At 61.4% G+C, this 13,142-nt stretch overlaps 1 protein-coding gene across 3 annotated transcripts in view; it reads right to left on the bottom strand.

Annotated features, from left to right (window-relative positions):
* KNDC1 (kinase non-catalytic C-lobe domain containing 1) overlaps positions 1–13,142 on the bottom strand; it is a 69,118-nt gene that overhangs the window by 20,654 nt on the left and 35,322 nt on the right. For all 3 annotated transcript variants that reach the window (XM_051982801.1, XM_051982799.1, XM_051982800.1), the window contains exons 7-17: positions 9,672–9,786; positions 7,998–8,069; positions 7,687–7,748; positions 7,024–7,182; positions 6,006–6,083; positions 5,402–5,501; positions 5,073–5,223; positions 3,954–4,657; positions 3,549–3,693; positions 3,125–3,225; positions 244–620 (exon numbers count right to left, since the gene is read on the bottom strand). In XM_051982801.1, coding sequence (XP_051838761.1) covers positions 244–620; positions 3,125–3,225; positions 3,549–3,693; positions 3,954–4,657; positions 5,073–5,223; positions 5,402–5,501; positions 6,006–6,083; positions 7,024–7,182; positions 7,687–7,748; positions 7,998–8,069; positions 9,672–9,786 — 2,064 coding nt within the window. The remainder of the gene's footprint in view (positions 1–243; positions 621–3,124; positions 3,226–3,548; positions 3,694–3,953; positions 4,658–5,072; positions 5,224–5,401; positions 5,502–6,005; positions 6,084–7,023; positions 7,183–7,686; positions 7,749–7,997; positions 8,070–9,671; positions 9,787–13,142) is intronic.

Genomic DNA, 13,142 nt, shown 5'->3' with positions numbered 1-13,142 from the left:
CTCGGGCCCCCAAGTCTCTGGGACAAGCCTGCCGCAGGGACCGACGGCGGAGGGCCGGAGCTTGTGGCTGGCCCTGGGCCCTTCCGGGCTTGCCGAGGCCCCCGTGAGGGTGTCTCTTGGTCCCAACACTGGTTCTGGTTCTTGGGACCAAAGTGCCCCCCGGTCCGACAAGCCCCAGGGCCCCCCGAGCATCCCCACGGGAGCACTCAGCAGCCGGGGCACTGGGCCCCTGGAAAGACTCACCAGATTTGGGGCGTCCGCGTTCTGGGGCCCATCGTCCTTCGGCCGCCCCAGCTTCTTCACGTAGGTGTGAACGTCAGGCCCGAAGCAGTCGGCTTCGTAGAAGGCGCTGCACCAGCCGGGGCTACAGCTGCGGAACTCGGCGGGGCAGGGGGAGGGGGCGATGTTCCTGGCCCCCAGGGCCGGGCCCTCCCCTCCCGGGCCCTCCCGGAGGCAGCTGTCCTCCGCGGAGCACTCCTGGCTCCCCCCGTTGGGCGGCTTCTGCGGCCGGAAGCCCACCTCGAAGTTGCTTTGGGACAGCTCGTTCGCGTCCATTTCCGAGAGCGAGGTTGGAGAGGGGGCGGCCCCCGGGGTGCGGGGGACCCTCGGCCTCAGTTTTCCTTGGAGAGAAAAGGGGACAAGGAGCGGGCTGGGCCCATGCCTCGGCAGAGGGAGGAGCACCTGCCCGACTGCCGGGCCCCGGCCCCGGGGGTCAGCATCCCGCCATCCAGCCCTCCCAGCGAGCTTCCCCTTGGAACTCCAAGGACCCTGGACAGCTCCTCTGCCCTGCTGGTAACGGCGACGGGGAGACACTCTTCACATGGGGAAAACGGTCCCTCACCTCGGCCATCACGACCGCCTCCACAAGCAGCCTCTTTCCCCACTTCCCTCAGCACAGAAACTCCTCCCACCTCCCGCAGGTGGGGCTGGAAACGGCCTCCAACCCAGAGGATCCGGCTCGTCCACCCCCGACCCTCACTGCGTGGCCCTCAGTTTCCTCATCTGTAACATGGGGCTCACAGAGCTTTAGGTCGGGTTTTTGAAAAAAACCAATTTTATTTTAAGTTCTAAAGTCTGTCTCTCTCCCCCTCCCCCTCCCTGATCCGGGTCTTCCCAGCTGCCTCTGACACCGCCCCCGGCGCCCCTCGGCCCCAGGCAGCCCAGCTGGCCCGGAGCGACCCCTCAGCTTCCCCCAAAGGCCGCTCCGCCGGCTGCGTCAGGGGCAGGCGCCAAGGACACCCTTGGGGGCCCAGGTCAGTGGCTTCCCGGGTCCGAGAGCACAGAGCGGGGGCTCTTTCCTTCCCTCCCTTCCTTGTGATTTTGCCCTTTTTGTTTTCAGATTTAAGTCGGGCTCTGGCAGCGAGCACAAGCCGGGCGCCTCGCACAGCTGGCTGTGGGGAGGGAATGTAAGCGGCCCCGCGGAGACCGGGGAGCCCCTCGCTCCCCGGCCACTAACTTGGGGAGCGCCTAAAACTGTGATGAGAGCATCATGGCTCTGTGGCTCCTGGGGCCCCAGTGGTCTCTGGGAAAGGGGCAACTGCCATAGTAAGGGAGCTGCCTGAGGCGGTGGTGCCCCCCCCCCAGCAGGGCCCCGGATTACGCGGGTTTGTGCCCCGAGGCCTCTGGTGGGATGTGCAGGGAGGGCAGACAGTTCACTGTGGAGGAGGCGGGTCAGGAGGGCCCGGGGGAACATTCCCAGAAGTCCCAGCGCCCGCACCCGGCTGGGACCAGTTTGGGAGCCCGGGAATGACCACGAATGCTGGGAACATCTGCTGGCCCTGGTCCCTGCCCCCGCTGCAGGGCTTACAAGGAGCAGGGACTCGGGGCCTCAGAGAAGGCCGAGGGCCTCCAAGGTGGGGGGGCTCCATCCCCTGGCCACTGCTGACGGCGGCCTGGGAGAGGGGGACAGGCAGCCTACGGGGGGCCTCGGAGCTGCCACCGCTTCCCTTGGGTTTGGAGGCCCCAGGCTCTTGGATAGAGAAGGGGACATTCCCCCCAAATCTGGAGTTCCTGAAAACCAGGAGCGACGCCTGGAAGGGAGCAGGTCTCAGAAGGAAGCCTGAGCAGGGAGCACAGTCCCGGCTCTAGGGGGCGGGGAGGGACTGAGCCGTGGCCCCCTCAGCAGCTGGCCCTAGGCAAGAGTGAGTCACCAAAATGGGGCAAGTCAAAGGAAAGGGGCCATTCGTTTCCCTTCTGGGGATGGGGGTCCCGGCCTGGAGAGACCGACCAGAAGGGGAGAGGAGGCTGGACAAACTCACATTTCATCTATCTAGCTATATCTTTTTTCTCCCTATGTGTTTGTATCTGTTTCTTCCTCTCTCCTTCTCTCTCTGTCTCTCACTTTCTCTGTCTCTGTTTCTCTGTCTCTATCTCTCTGTATCTCTCTGTCTCTGTATCTCACTTTCTCTCTCTGTCTCTGTCTGCCTCTGTTTCTCTCTCTGTCTCTCACTTTCTCTGTCTCTCTCTCTCTGTGTATCTCTGTCTCTGTCTCTCACTTTCTCTGTCTCTCTGTGTACCTCTGTCTCTCTCTCTCTCTGTCTCTCACTTTCTCTGTCTCTTTCTGTCTCTCTCTCTCTGTCTCTTTCTGTCTCTGTCTCTCTCTCTGTGTATCTCTGTCTCTCTCTCTGTGTATCTCTGTCTCTCTCTCTGTGTATCTCTGTCTCTCACTTTCTCTGTCTCTGTCTCTCTGTCTCTCACTTTTTCTGTCTTTCTCTGTTTCTGTTTCTCTCTCTGTCTCTGTCTCTCTGTCTCTCACTTTCTCTGTCTCTGTTTCTGTCGCTCACTTTCTCTGTCTCTGTCTCTCTGTCTCTGTCTCTCACTTTCTCTGTCTCTGTCTCTCTGTCTCTCACTTTCTCTGTCTCTGTTTCTCTCTCTGTCGCTTTCTCTCTCTAGTCTAGAGCTTTTCATGCTTTCAGTGACTGCAGTTCAGAGATGACACTGAGACTTCTGGCAGCCACAGGCCCACAAGCCCCGGGAGGCAGGCGTCACAGAACTCTTTGTTTCCCGATTAACGATCGGCTTAAGAGCTGAGAACTGGCTGTTCGGGGACCTCCTTTCGCCCCGGTGGAGACGAGGGAGCCCCCACCGGGGAAGGCCCCCAGCCCCGGCCGGCGCAGACTCTCACCTGCTTCGTACTTGCTTTGTCTCCCGCCCGCTGGCCCGCTGACTGGCTCCTGTCCGTCATGGCCCTGATCCTCCCACTCAGAGCCATTGGTTTCCTTGTCACTGAAAATCAGAAGCTCTGGGTTAACATTTCCAAGGGCTCCGGGCCAAGGCCGGGGGCTTCCTAAACTCCCCCTCCCCCCCCCCGGCTGCCCCAGGCTGCACCTGGGCTGGAAAAAGCTGCCTTGACCGGACTGCCCAGAGCACGGGTGCCCCCCCACTCCTGTCGCCGTCACCGTCCCCTCATCGCCCCCCAGCCGTGACCCTGAGAGCATCTGCCCGGCTGTGGGCCTGTGGCCGGGCGCGGGGGGCTGAGAGTGAGCCCCGAGTGAGGGCCGGGGGCCGGGGCCGCACGGGGCTGGCAGAGCTCGGGGGGCCTCACTCACCCCCCCGGCGGGGACGTCTTCCCGTTGACGACCTTGAAGAGATTGTGCAGCAGCTTCTCGTCCCAGTAGAGGTCACAGAACTTCTCGGAAATGGCGCTGCAGAAGGTGGCATAGGTGAGGTCTTTCAGGGCGAAGATGTATTCTCCTTCGTGGGGAGCAAACGGAAGCCCTTCTCACCCCTCGGCCAGTTTCCGGGGGAACGCTGCCCGGGGGGCCGGGGTCCCCGTGCGCCCCCTCCCCTGGCTGCCTGAGGCTGCTGCGGCCGGGCTCCTCTGACCGCTGGGGAGGGAGGGACGTGGACTCGGAGGCCCCGGTGGTCCCCAGGACTTCCTGCCCGTCCCCCCCTCGGCCCGAGGGCCCGCCCAGCCCGGGACCCCCAGGATGGCGCTCTCAGCCCGCCCGTACCCATGATCAGGGCTTCCAGCCCGTTCTCCAGGTAGCCGTCGAAGGCGAACTCTTCTTGGATGAGGCTCATGACGCGCTGCAGGGACGGCCCGATGGTCCTCCTCTGCCCAGAGGCTTCCGAGTGAGACGGAGGCCTCCGATCCGCCGGCTTTGCCGGGTCCGTGGGGGGCTTTGCCGGGTCCGTGGGGGGCTTTGCTGGGTCCAAGGCGGGGCCCGAGCTGCCGGGTTCTTTCTCCCCTCCTTGACTTTTGAGGATGCTCCTCTGCAGGGGCTGACTCGGTGCCTCCCTGCGGCTGCCCGCCATCTTGGGCCCCGGGCCCGGGGCCTCCGGGGGTCCCCGGCTGCAAGGAGGGCCACAGGTGACATGGCCCTTGAGGTCGCTGTCGCCAGGAAGGCCCGGGCCTCGAGGCTCCTCCGGCGCGTCTGCTCTGGCCTCCAGAGCCTGGGCAGGAAGGAGGCTGCTCTTCTGGGGGGAGGCAGAGGGCCCGGAGGCCTCGGCAGGGCCCCGTGGGGCGGGCGGCTCGCTCTCCTCTCGGCCTCCTGGGGGCCGGGGCTGGGCTGGGCTGCCCGGGGGTGGCGTGGGCGCTCCCAGAGGGGCCGTCTGCTCCTCAGTCTCTTCGCTTTCAGCACCATCTGCAGCGCCTGGGGTGAGACCCGGATCCTCGAGCCGATCGCCCCGATCAGAGCGGGGTGTACGGCCGTCCCTGAGACAGAGGAGAAAACGCAGCTGGCAAAGCTCTCCTGGAGCCCCCCGGCCTCCCCCCAGGTCTCCCCCCGGCCTCCCCCCCCCGGCCTCCCCCCAGGTCTCCCCCCGGCCTCCCCCGGCATCCCCCTGGCCTCCCCCCAGGTCTCCCCCCGGCCTCCCCCGGCATCCCCCCGGCCTCCCCCCAGGTCTCCCCCTGGTCTCCCCCCCCCGGCCTCCCCCCAGGTCTCCCCCCCAGCCTCTCCCCAGGTCTCCCCCCAGGTCTCCCCCCCGGCCTCCCCCCGGCCTCCCCCCAGGTCTCCCCCCCGGCCTCCCCCCAGGTCTCCCCCCAGGTCTCCCCCCGGCCTCCCCCCGGCCTCCCCCCGGCCCCCCCCCGGGCTCCCATGGCCTCCCTCCAGCCGCTCCCTGGCACTCACTCGGTCACTTCAGCCTCTTGTGCCAAAACGATGGGTTTAAAGTGAGTGGCCAAAGAGGTAAACGCAGGGGGCAAGGCCGGCCCTCCTCTGCCTGTAGACAGTGGGTCCTTCACAGCCACCAGCTCGCTGTCCTGAATCAGGGGGACAAACCCTGTGACAAAACAAGACCCAAGGTCAGAGAAGCCCAGAGGTGGGGGTCCCACGCCCGCTGCCCGAGGCTGGGGATGCCCCTTAGCTGAGGGGGGATGCCCCGTTGCCCGAGGATGGGGGTGCCCCAGTGCCCAGAGGTGGGGGTCCCACGCCCGCTGCCTGAGGCCGGGGGTGCCCACCTGGCCCAGCCTCTTCCGTGCCCTCTGTGCCACCTTTAGCCCCGAGGGTCACACCGCTCAGGGCATTCTGCAAGCCGATGGATTCTTCTTCCTGGTAAACCTGAGAGCAGGGGGGAGGAGGGGGCCGCCTGCGGCCTTCTGTCTCATCCCAGCAGGGCGACGCCCCTTGCAGGCCCTGGCTCGCCTGGTTTCCACACTAGCTACGTGAGAACACGACCGGCACCATTTCTCCCACTTTCCAGATGAGTAAACTGAGGCTCTGGCCCCGACCCGGGCCCAGGGCTCTCCCAGCCCCCCCAGCCCCGAAGGCCGCACACAGCGTCTCCGCCGCTCCCGGGGCTCCTCCTCCGGATGACTGAGGCTCCCTCGGCCGATGGGCCCCGAACTCCCGGACTTAGAGAGAAGGAACGGCCCCGGCCCCTGCTCACTAACACCAAAGGCTGAGGGGGCTCCTGGGGGCGGCAGGGACAGACCTAGAGCCGCCAGCCTGGGCGTGAGCGCGGGGCCGAGTTCAAGCCAGGCCAGTCCGTCTGCCCGCGGCTCAGGGGGCTGGGGGTCACTGCCCGGGCGGAGCCCGAGAGGCCTGAGGAGCTCGGGGCCTCACCTGCAGGGGGGACGTGCTCAGGTGGGCCAGGATCTTCTTGCTGTCCATCCCTCGCTGGTGCAGGTAGACGCTGCACACCTGGACCAGGCGGAGCAGAGCGGGCGTCAGGACCGGGCTCCCTGGGGCTCCGGGGCAGGGGCCCACCCCAGAGGGCGTCGCACTGTGGAAACGCCCCTGACTGCGCAGCCAGAGGGAGGGCCTCGGTCCCCGCCCCCTCCCCCAAGCCAGCACCGCCTCCCGCTCCCGCCAGGACAGCCCGGCGCTCCCGGCACAGCCGCAGAGACCCCAAGAGCAACCGCCGGAAATGCGGGCTCAATAAAGAGTCACGGGGCCTCACAGTCCCCACCAGGGTCAGGGAGATCCGAGCACGGCCCGGCTGGGAGCGAGAAGCGTCTCAGGGGCCGAAGGAGGTCACAGCTGAGGGCACTGAGCGAGTGGGTCCCGGGCCCCCGCCGGGCACTGAGCGAGGGGGTCCCGGGCCCCCGCCGGGCACTGAGTGAGCGGGTCCCGGGCCCCCGCCGGGCACTGAGCGAGGACCCCAGGAGCCAGTCCCGGGCTCCCGCCGGGCACTGAGCGAGGGGGTCCCGGGCTCCCGCCGGGCACTGAGCGAGGGGGTCCCGGGCAAGCCCCCAGGCCTGTTCTCAGACCCAAACTCAGTCAGCGGCTGGCAGAGCCCCTCGGTGGGGCCGGCCCGGGAGCCCACCCCAGAGGGCCTGGGGAGCTCAGAGAGGGAGGGGGTTTGCACCTTCATTTTTGTCAGCCTGTCTTTACCTGTGATTGGAAAAATAAAACACTGGGAAATTTCTAGATTTATGACAGAGAAAGTGAGACCAAATGTCAGCTCAGATCCTCCCTCTGCAAACAGGCCCAAAGGGGGGGGCTGAGCCAGGGCAGAGCCACAAGCAGTGGGGGAAGCTCCCGACACCACGAGAATACCCAAGAATCTGGGGGGGCTTGGACACCGACTGTTCCCCTGCCCGGCCTCGGCCGATGGGAGGAGGGGCCGCAGAGCAGTCACCTTCATGGCCTGGGCCACGGACGGCCTCTCGGCGGCGCTGCTCCGCGCCATGTCCAGCAGCAGAGCCTTGAGCTTCCGAGGCAGGGCCAGCTTCTGGTTGGGAGCCAAGTTAAACTTGGCCGCGGTCCACAGGATGGCGGCCACACAGTAAACAGAGGCCTGTGGGGGGGGGGGCACCGTCAGCCGGGCAGGAAACCCATTAATGAGGGCCTACTATGTGCCGGCAGCAGCAAGCTAAGGAAAGGCAGAGAGCCCCCGCTGTGCCCCCCTCCCCCCGTGCCACCCCCCCCCCCGCTGTGCCCCCCTCCCCCCTGTGCCCCTCCCCCGCTGTGCCCCCCTCCCCCCATGCCTCCCCCCTGTGCCCCCCTCCCCCCCCCGCTGTGCCCCCCTCCCCCCTCCCCGTGCTTCCCCCCCCCCCCGCTGTGCCCCCCTCCCCGTGCCTCCTCCCCCCCCTGTGCCCCTCCCCCGCTGTGCCCCCCCCCCTCCCCCCTCCCCCCCGCTGTGCCCCCCTCCCCCCTCCCCGTGCCTCCCCCGCTGTGCCCCCCCTCCCCCCTGTGCCCCCTCCCCCCTCCCCGTGCCTCCCCCCCTGTGCCCCCCTCCGCCCTCCCCCGTGCCCGACATTGTGGATTGTGGCAAGGGGCCCGGCAGGAACCTCCCACTGACCTTTTCTGTGACCGGCTTCTGTCGTTCCACTTCGGGAGCCACATAGAACGGGTTATAAGAGCCTGACAAGGAAGGGGTCAAAGTTTTCTTCAGAGAAGGCGCTTGGCCCCCGGCCCTTGGAAGCCGGGACGGGAATGCGCAGTCCCTGCGGAGCCCCCGCCTGTGTGTGCGCTGCCCCCCCCCCCCGCCCCCACACTGTCCCGCCCCCCCGGCCCCCCCCCCCCCCCCCACACTGTCCCGCCCCCCCGGCCCCCCCCCCCCAGCCCCCAAAGGCGCGCTCGGAGCCCGGGGCGGCCGCGGCCGAGTCTCACCCGCGTCTCTGGAAGCCCCGAAGAGAACGTTTCCTTCCGAGTCCACCAGCACCGAGTCCAGGCACAGATAGGCTGCGGAGGAAGCACAGGTAGGGGGCGGGGCAGCTGCTGAGGAGGCGAGTTCGAATCCGGGAGCCGCTCCCACTCGGGGCTCGGGCCGCTGCCCTCGGCTTAGCATTGGCGGGGCGGCCCCGGGCTCTGCCCGAGCTTTCCATGCATCCCCTCCTTCTCCCCTCCGACTGCGGGGCGGCAGCAGCTGTTACCCCCTCATTTTACAGATGAGTAAACTGAGGCAGAGGCTGTCCAGGTCACCCAGCTACCAAGTGTCTGAGGAGGAACTCGAACTCGGGTCTTTTTGCCAGGGGGGCCCCGCCCTTCCCTTCAGCCCCGGCTCTGCCTTTTGGCTCAAGAGCCTCATTCTTTCAGACCCCCCCCCCCCCCCCAGTCAATATCTAACCTCCATCAATGACTTCTCTGTGAGCGGGTGCGACCCCCTCCCCCTCCCGGCTCGCCACCAGCCATCCCAGCTCTGTTCTCTCTAGGATCAGGGCCCGGCACAGAAGGGGGAGGAACAATGGCTATAGATGCACCTGCTCCCCAAGAGAGGGGATGGACCAGATGGGCAGACTTTGGGAAAGGGAGAGACACAGAGAATGAGGGACGCAGGGGGAGGTTGAGATTTCTCCCTCCCTTCTTTCCTCCCTTCTTTTCTTCCTTCTTCCCTCCCTCCCTCCCTCCTCCTCCTCCTCCTCCTCTTCTTCTTCTTCTTCTTTCTCCTCTTCCTCCTCCTCTTCCTCTTCCTCCTTCTTCTCCTTTCTCTGTTTCTCTCTCTGTCTCTGTCTGTCTCTGTCTCTCTCTCTGTCTGCCTCTGTCTGTCTGCCTCTGTCTCTCTGTCTCTGTCTGTCTCTGTCTCTGTCTCTGTCTCTCTCTCTGTCTCTGTCTCTATCTGTCTCTCTCTCTGTCTCTGTCTCTATCTGTCTCTGTCTGTCTCTGTCTCTGTCTCTCTCTCTCTGTCTCTGTCTCTATCTGTCTCTGTCTCTCTCTCTCTGTCTCTGTCTTTGTCTCTCTCCCCCCCCCACTCTCCCCAGATTATGACTTATGTGGATATTTTGCATGATTTCCTAAGTGTGATGAATTCTTGTTTTCTCAGCATTTTGGGGCGGGGGGGGGGGGAGAGTATTTGGAACCAAAAATCAAATAAGATGGAATGACTTAAAAAAAAAAAACGGCAGAGGGCGCCTTTGTGGGCCGTGCTATGGGGGCTGCCTGGGCCACCTTGGGGAGGGGGGGCTAACGGAGGGTCTGTGACCGGGGACCCCGTTCTACGCCTAACCGAGCACTCTCCTCATGGTCCCGGAGCCGGAGACGTCTGGCCAAAAAGTTTCGTTTTGACCTGGGAATCCCCAGAGCCTTGCCAGGTGTCTTGCACACAGCAGGCACTTAATAGCTGTCGGAGGACTGAAGCGCTGGCTCCTCTGCACCCCCCCTTCCTGCCTCGCTCTCCTCGTCCCGGGTGCCAGGCTCTAGGAAGGGCCTCCCCCGCCCAAGTCCTGCAGTAGTCGGGGCCCTGTGGGGGGGCCGGGCCAGCGGCCTAGTCAGCCTCGGGCGCACAGGCTGCTGGGTCAGGCTGCCGCGGGGGCTCCACCGGCCAGGCCCCGGAGACCGGGGGCTTACCTGGGTACTCTATGTAGCTCTGAAGGGTGAACAAAGCTTCTCGGCACAGCGCCCACAGCTCGTACTCCCCAAAGGGCCTCCCCAGCCTGCACAGGAGCTCCTGCAGAGAGACCCACTGGGGGGGAGACAAGACAAGGAGGGGCCAGGGCCCCGTTACCATGGGGACCCGCGGGCCCCTCTTCGGGCTCTCGGGCAGAACCCAAGGGGCAGCTACAGGCTCTGGCAGCTACAGCCAGGAGGCTTAAAAATGCCCACGTAAATATGCCCCTGGCTAGGACTGTGTGTGTGTGAGTGTGTGTGAGTGTGAGTGTGTGAGCGTGTGATTGTGTGAATGTGAGTTTGTGTGATTGTGTGTGTATGTGAGTGTGTGTAAGTGTGTGAGTGTATAAGTGTGTGCAACTGTGAGTGTGAGCGTGCGTGAGTGTGAGTGTGTGTGAGCGTGTGTGTGATGTGAGTGAGTGTGTAAGTGTGCAAGTCTGATTGTATGTGACTGTGTGTGTGATTTGTGTGATTGTGTGAGTGTGTGATTGTGTGTGTATGTGAGTGTGTGTGAGCGTGTGTGTGATGTGAGTGTGTAAGTGTGCAAGTCTGAGTGTATGTGACTATGTGTGTGATTGTGTGAGTATGTGAGTGTGTGAGCGTGTGTATGTGTATGTGAGTGTGTGTATGTGCGTGTGTGTGACTATGTGTGTATGTGTGTGTGTGTGTAAGTGCATGAGTGAGTGTGTGTGAGTATGTGCATGAGTGTGTGAGTGTGACTGTGTGAGTATGTGAGTATGTGAGAGTGAGTGATTGTGTGTGTGTGCGTGTGTAAGTGTGCATGAGTGTGAGTGATTGTGTGTGTGCATGAGTGTGAGTGATTGTGTGTGTGCATGAGTGTGTGTGCGAGTGTGAGTGATTGTGTGTGAGTGTGAGTGTGAGTGACCTTGTGACACTATGGGGCCGTGGGTCCCCAGTGACTGTCGGTGCCTGACCGTGTGCGTGGCCCTGGTTCTGGTGACTGACTGGCACAGCTCACCAGCCACCAGGGCACCCTCTGCTTCTCACACGAGCCCTTGCGGGAGAGCCTTAGGGGGCCCTCTTGAGTCCCCGGAGGCCTCCTGATCCCGGGGCCGAGTGGACACAGACTGAGGGATCTGTCCTTGGGCTCCCAGAGGCCATTGCCTGGGCCCGGCTGCTCCCAGAGTCTGGGGGGGTGGGGAGTAAGGAGGGACTTGTGAGAAGCCATAAGGAAAATGGTCTCGGGGCCTTTGGCTGCAGATTTTGCAGGGCTGCTTCCTGTAAAAGCCCTTAGACAGAAGGTGGGGCCCAACCCCTCCCCAGGCCTGTTTGCTCGGAGGAAAGGCCGGAGGAGGGGGGTAGTGGGGGGGGTGGGGGGGGTGGGGGTGGGGGAAGGCAGCCCGGAGCCCCCCTGCCAGGAGAGGAACCTGCCCCCCAGGCCCCGGGCAAGCTTCAGAGGGAGGTGTCTGAAACGGGCGCCAGCAGAACGGGCTGATGAGAGCGACCTGGGGGCCAAGCAGCGGAGCAGGGAGCCTGGGCCCGGCCGCCCCTTCCTTCTCTGCTGCTCATTCTGCCGGAGGAGCCCCTTGGCTGGCACTGGCCCCAGAAGGGGCCGCCCTCCGAGTCTCACGGGCCGCCATTGGGGGACTCTGGCCCGGCTCGGGCCTGCAGCTGGCCGCTGACCACAGCAGCTCTCCGGGGAGAGCCTCCCATCTCCAGAGCGGGCTGGGAGGCCGGCCAGGGATCCCAGGTGCCACTGATGCGGGAAAGATTCCTTTCTAGATTCCCACCCTCTCCTAGTTAATAATGTAAATTGCCCTTTAACTCACAAATCCTGGTCCCTTTGAATTCCAATAGAAGATCTGACCTGTTCCCAGCCCCACCCGGATATGAGCCAACTTTGGGGCTACACCCCAAAGCCCCTCGAGCTAAGTCTCCTATTATAAAAAGGCCACGCTGGGAACCCCTCTTGGCAGAGATTCCAAACATGGCTACCATGTGAGGACCCTCTGTCCACTGGACCCTCTGTCCAGTGCCCTCCTTATCTCTACCTTTGCCTATACTTTAACTTTGCTTATCTAATAATAAACCTCTTTTATCAATCTAGCTCTCTGGGCCAATAAATGCTTTTATTGGGAACTCGCGCCACCACTAGACCCCCTTGCGCCGAATCTGTACCCCAAACCTGCCACTAGACCTTAACCCTAATTTCATTTAGATACCCCAAAGCTAGACCTCAACACCACGGGTGGGACCCCAAAGGGTGAGGGGACGCCGCTGGCTCAGAGGCGGGTTTGTCTCTCCCCCACAACAGTTCAGAATTTGAGTTAGGTGGGGAGGGGAGCCCCCTTGTGCTCCCCAGAATGGTGCCTCAGTTCACAACTCTATCCACATGCATTAGTGTTTCCGGTTTCCCACATTACCCCCGCATTTATAATTTTCTTTTTCTTGCCACATTAGCCAGTCCGATAGGTGTGAGGTAAACCTCCAAGTTGTTTTAATTTGCATTTCTCTAATCAATACTGATTTAGAACATTTCTTCATATGACTAGAGAGAACGTAGATTACTGTAGCTGAAAACTGCCTGTTCATATTCTTTGACCACTTATCCATCAGGAAATGACTTGTAATCTTATAAAGTTGATTAAATTCTTAATATATTTGAGAAACAAGGTCTTTATCGGAGATTTCTGTGGCAAAAATTTCTGCACATTATTCTGCTTTCCTTCTAATTTTGGTTGCATTGATTTTATTTGTGCAAAACAATATTAATATAATCATAATGGTCTATTTCATATTTTGAAATGCTTTCCCTATTTTGTTTGGCCCTAAATTCTTCTCTTGTCCATTTATAACAAGTAAAATATTTAATGTTCTCCTAATTTGCTCATGGTATTAACCTTTATGTATAAACCACGTACCCACTTTGATCTTATCTTGGTATATGATATGAGATGAGGACCTGTAGAAACCTAGTTTCCACCATACTGTTTTATAGTTTTCGCAGCACTTTTTGTCAAATAACGTGTTTTTGTTCCAAAAGTTTGGATCTTTGGATTTATCAAACACCAAATTACTATGGTCATTTCCTATAATATATCATGTATCTAATCTACTCATCTGATCTACTATTTCTTAGCCAGTACTAGATTGCAGCTACAGTTTGGACACAAACCTATCAATAATCCCTAGAAGAGTTAAAGCAAGAGTTTTTCTTTAAAGCAAAACATGATTTTAAAAAATGAGAACCATGGAACAGGATAATGAAAAGAGAGTTAACAACTGGGTAAAAGAAATACAAAACTTTATCCCCAAAATAACTTTGAAAAGAAGAATAACCGAAAGGAAACACATCAAGGAAGGAAATGAAACATCGGGAAACAATAAAGGAGAGACAAAAGGAAAGAAGAAAATGTAAACTATCTCAAAAGACAGACAATTGACTTGAAAACCAGAAGAATCACTGCCTAC

The sequence above is a fragment of the Antechinus flavipes genome, chromosome 2 (assembly GCF_016432865.1).
Source record: "Antechinus flavipes isolate AdamAnt ecotype Samford, QLD, Australia chromosome 2, AdamAnt_v2, whole genome shotgun sequence".
In the NCBI taxonomy this organism is placed as follows: Eukaryota; Metazoa; Chordata; class Mammalia; order Dasyuromorphia; family Dasyuridae; genus Antechinus; species Antechinus flavipes.
This window is presented reverse-complemented; position numbering and strand designations above follow the sequence as displayed.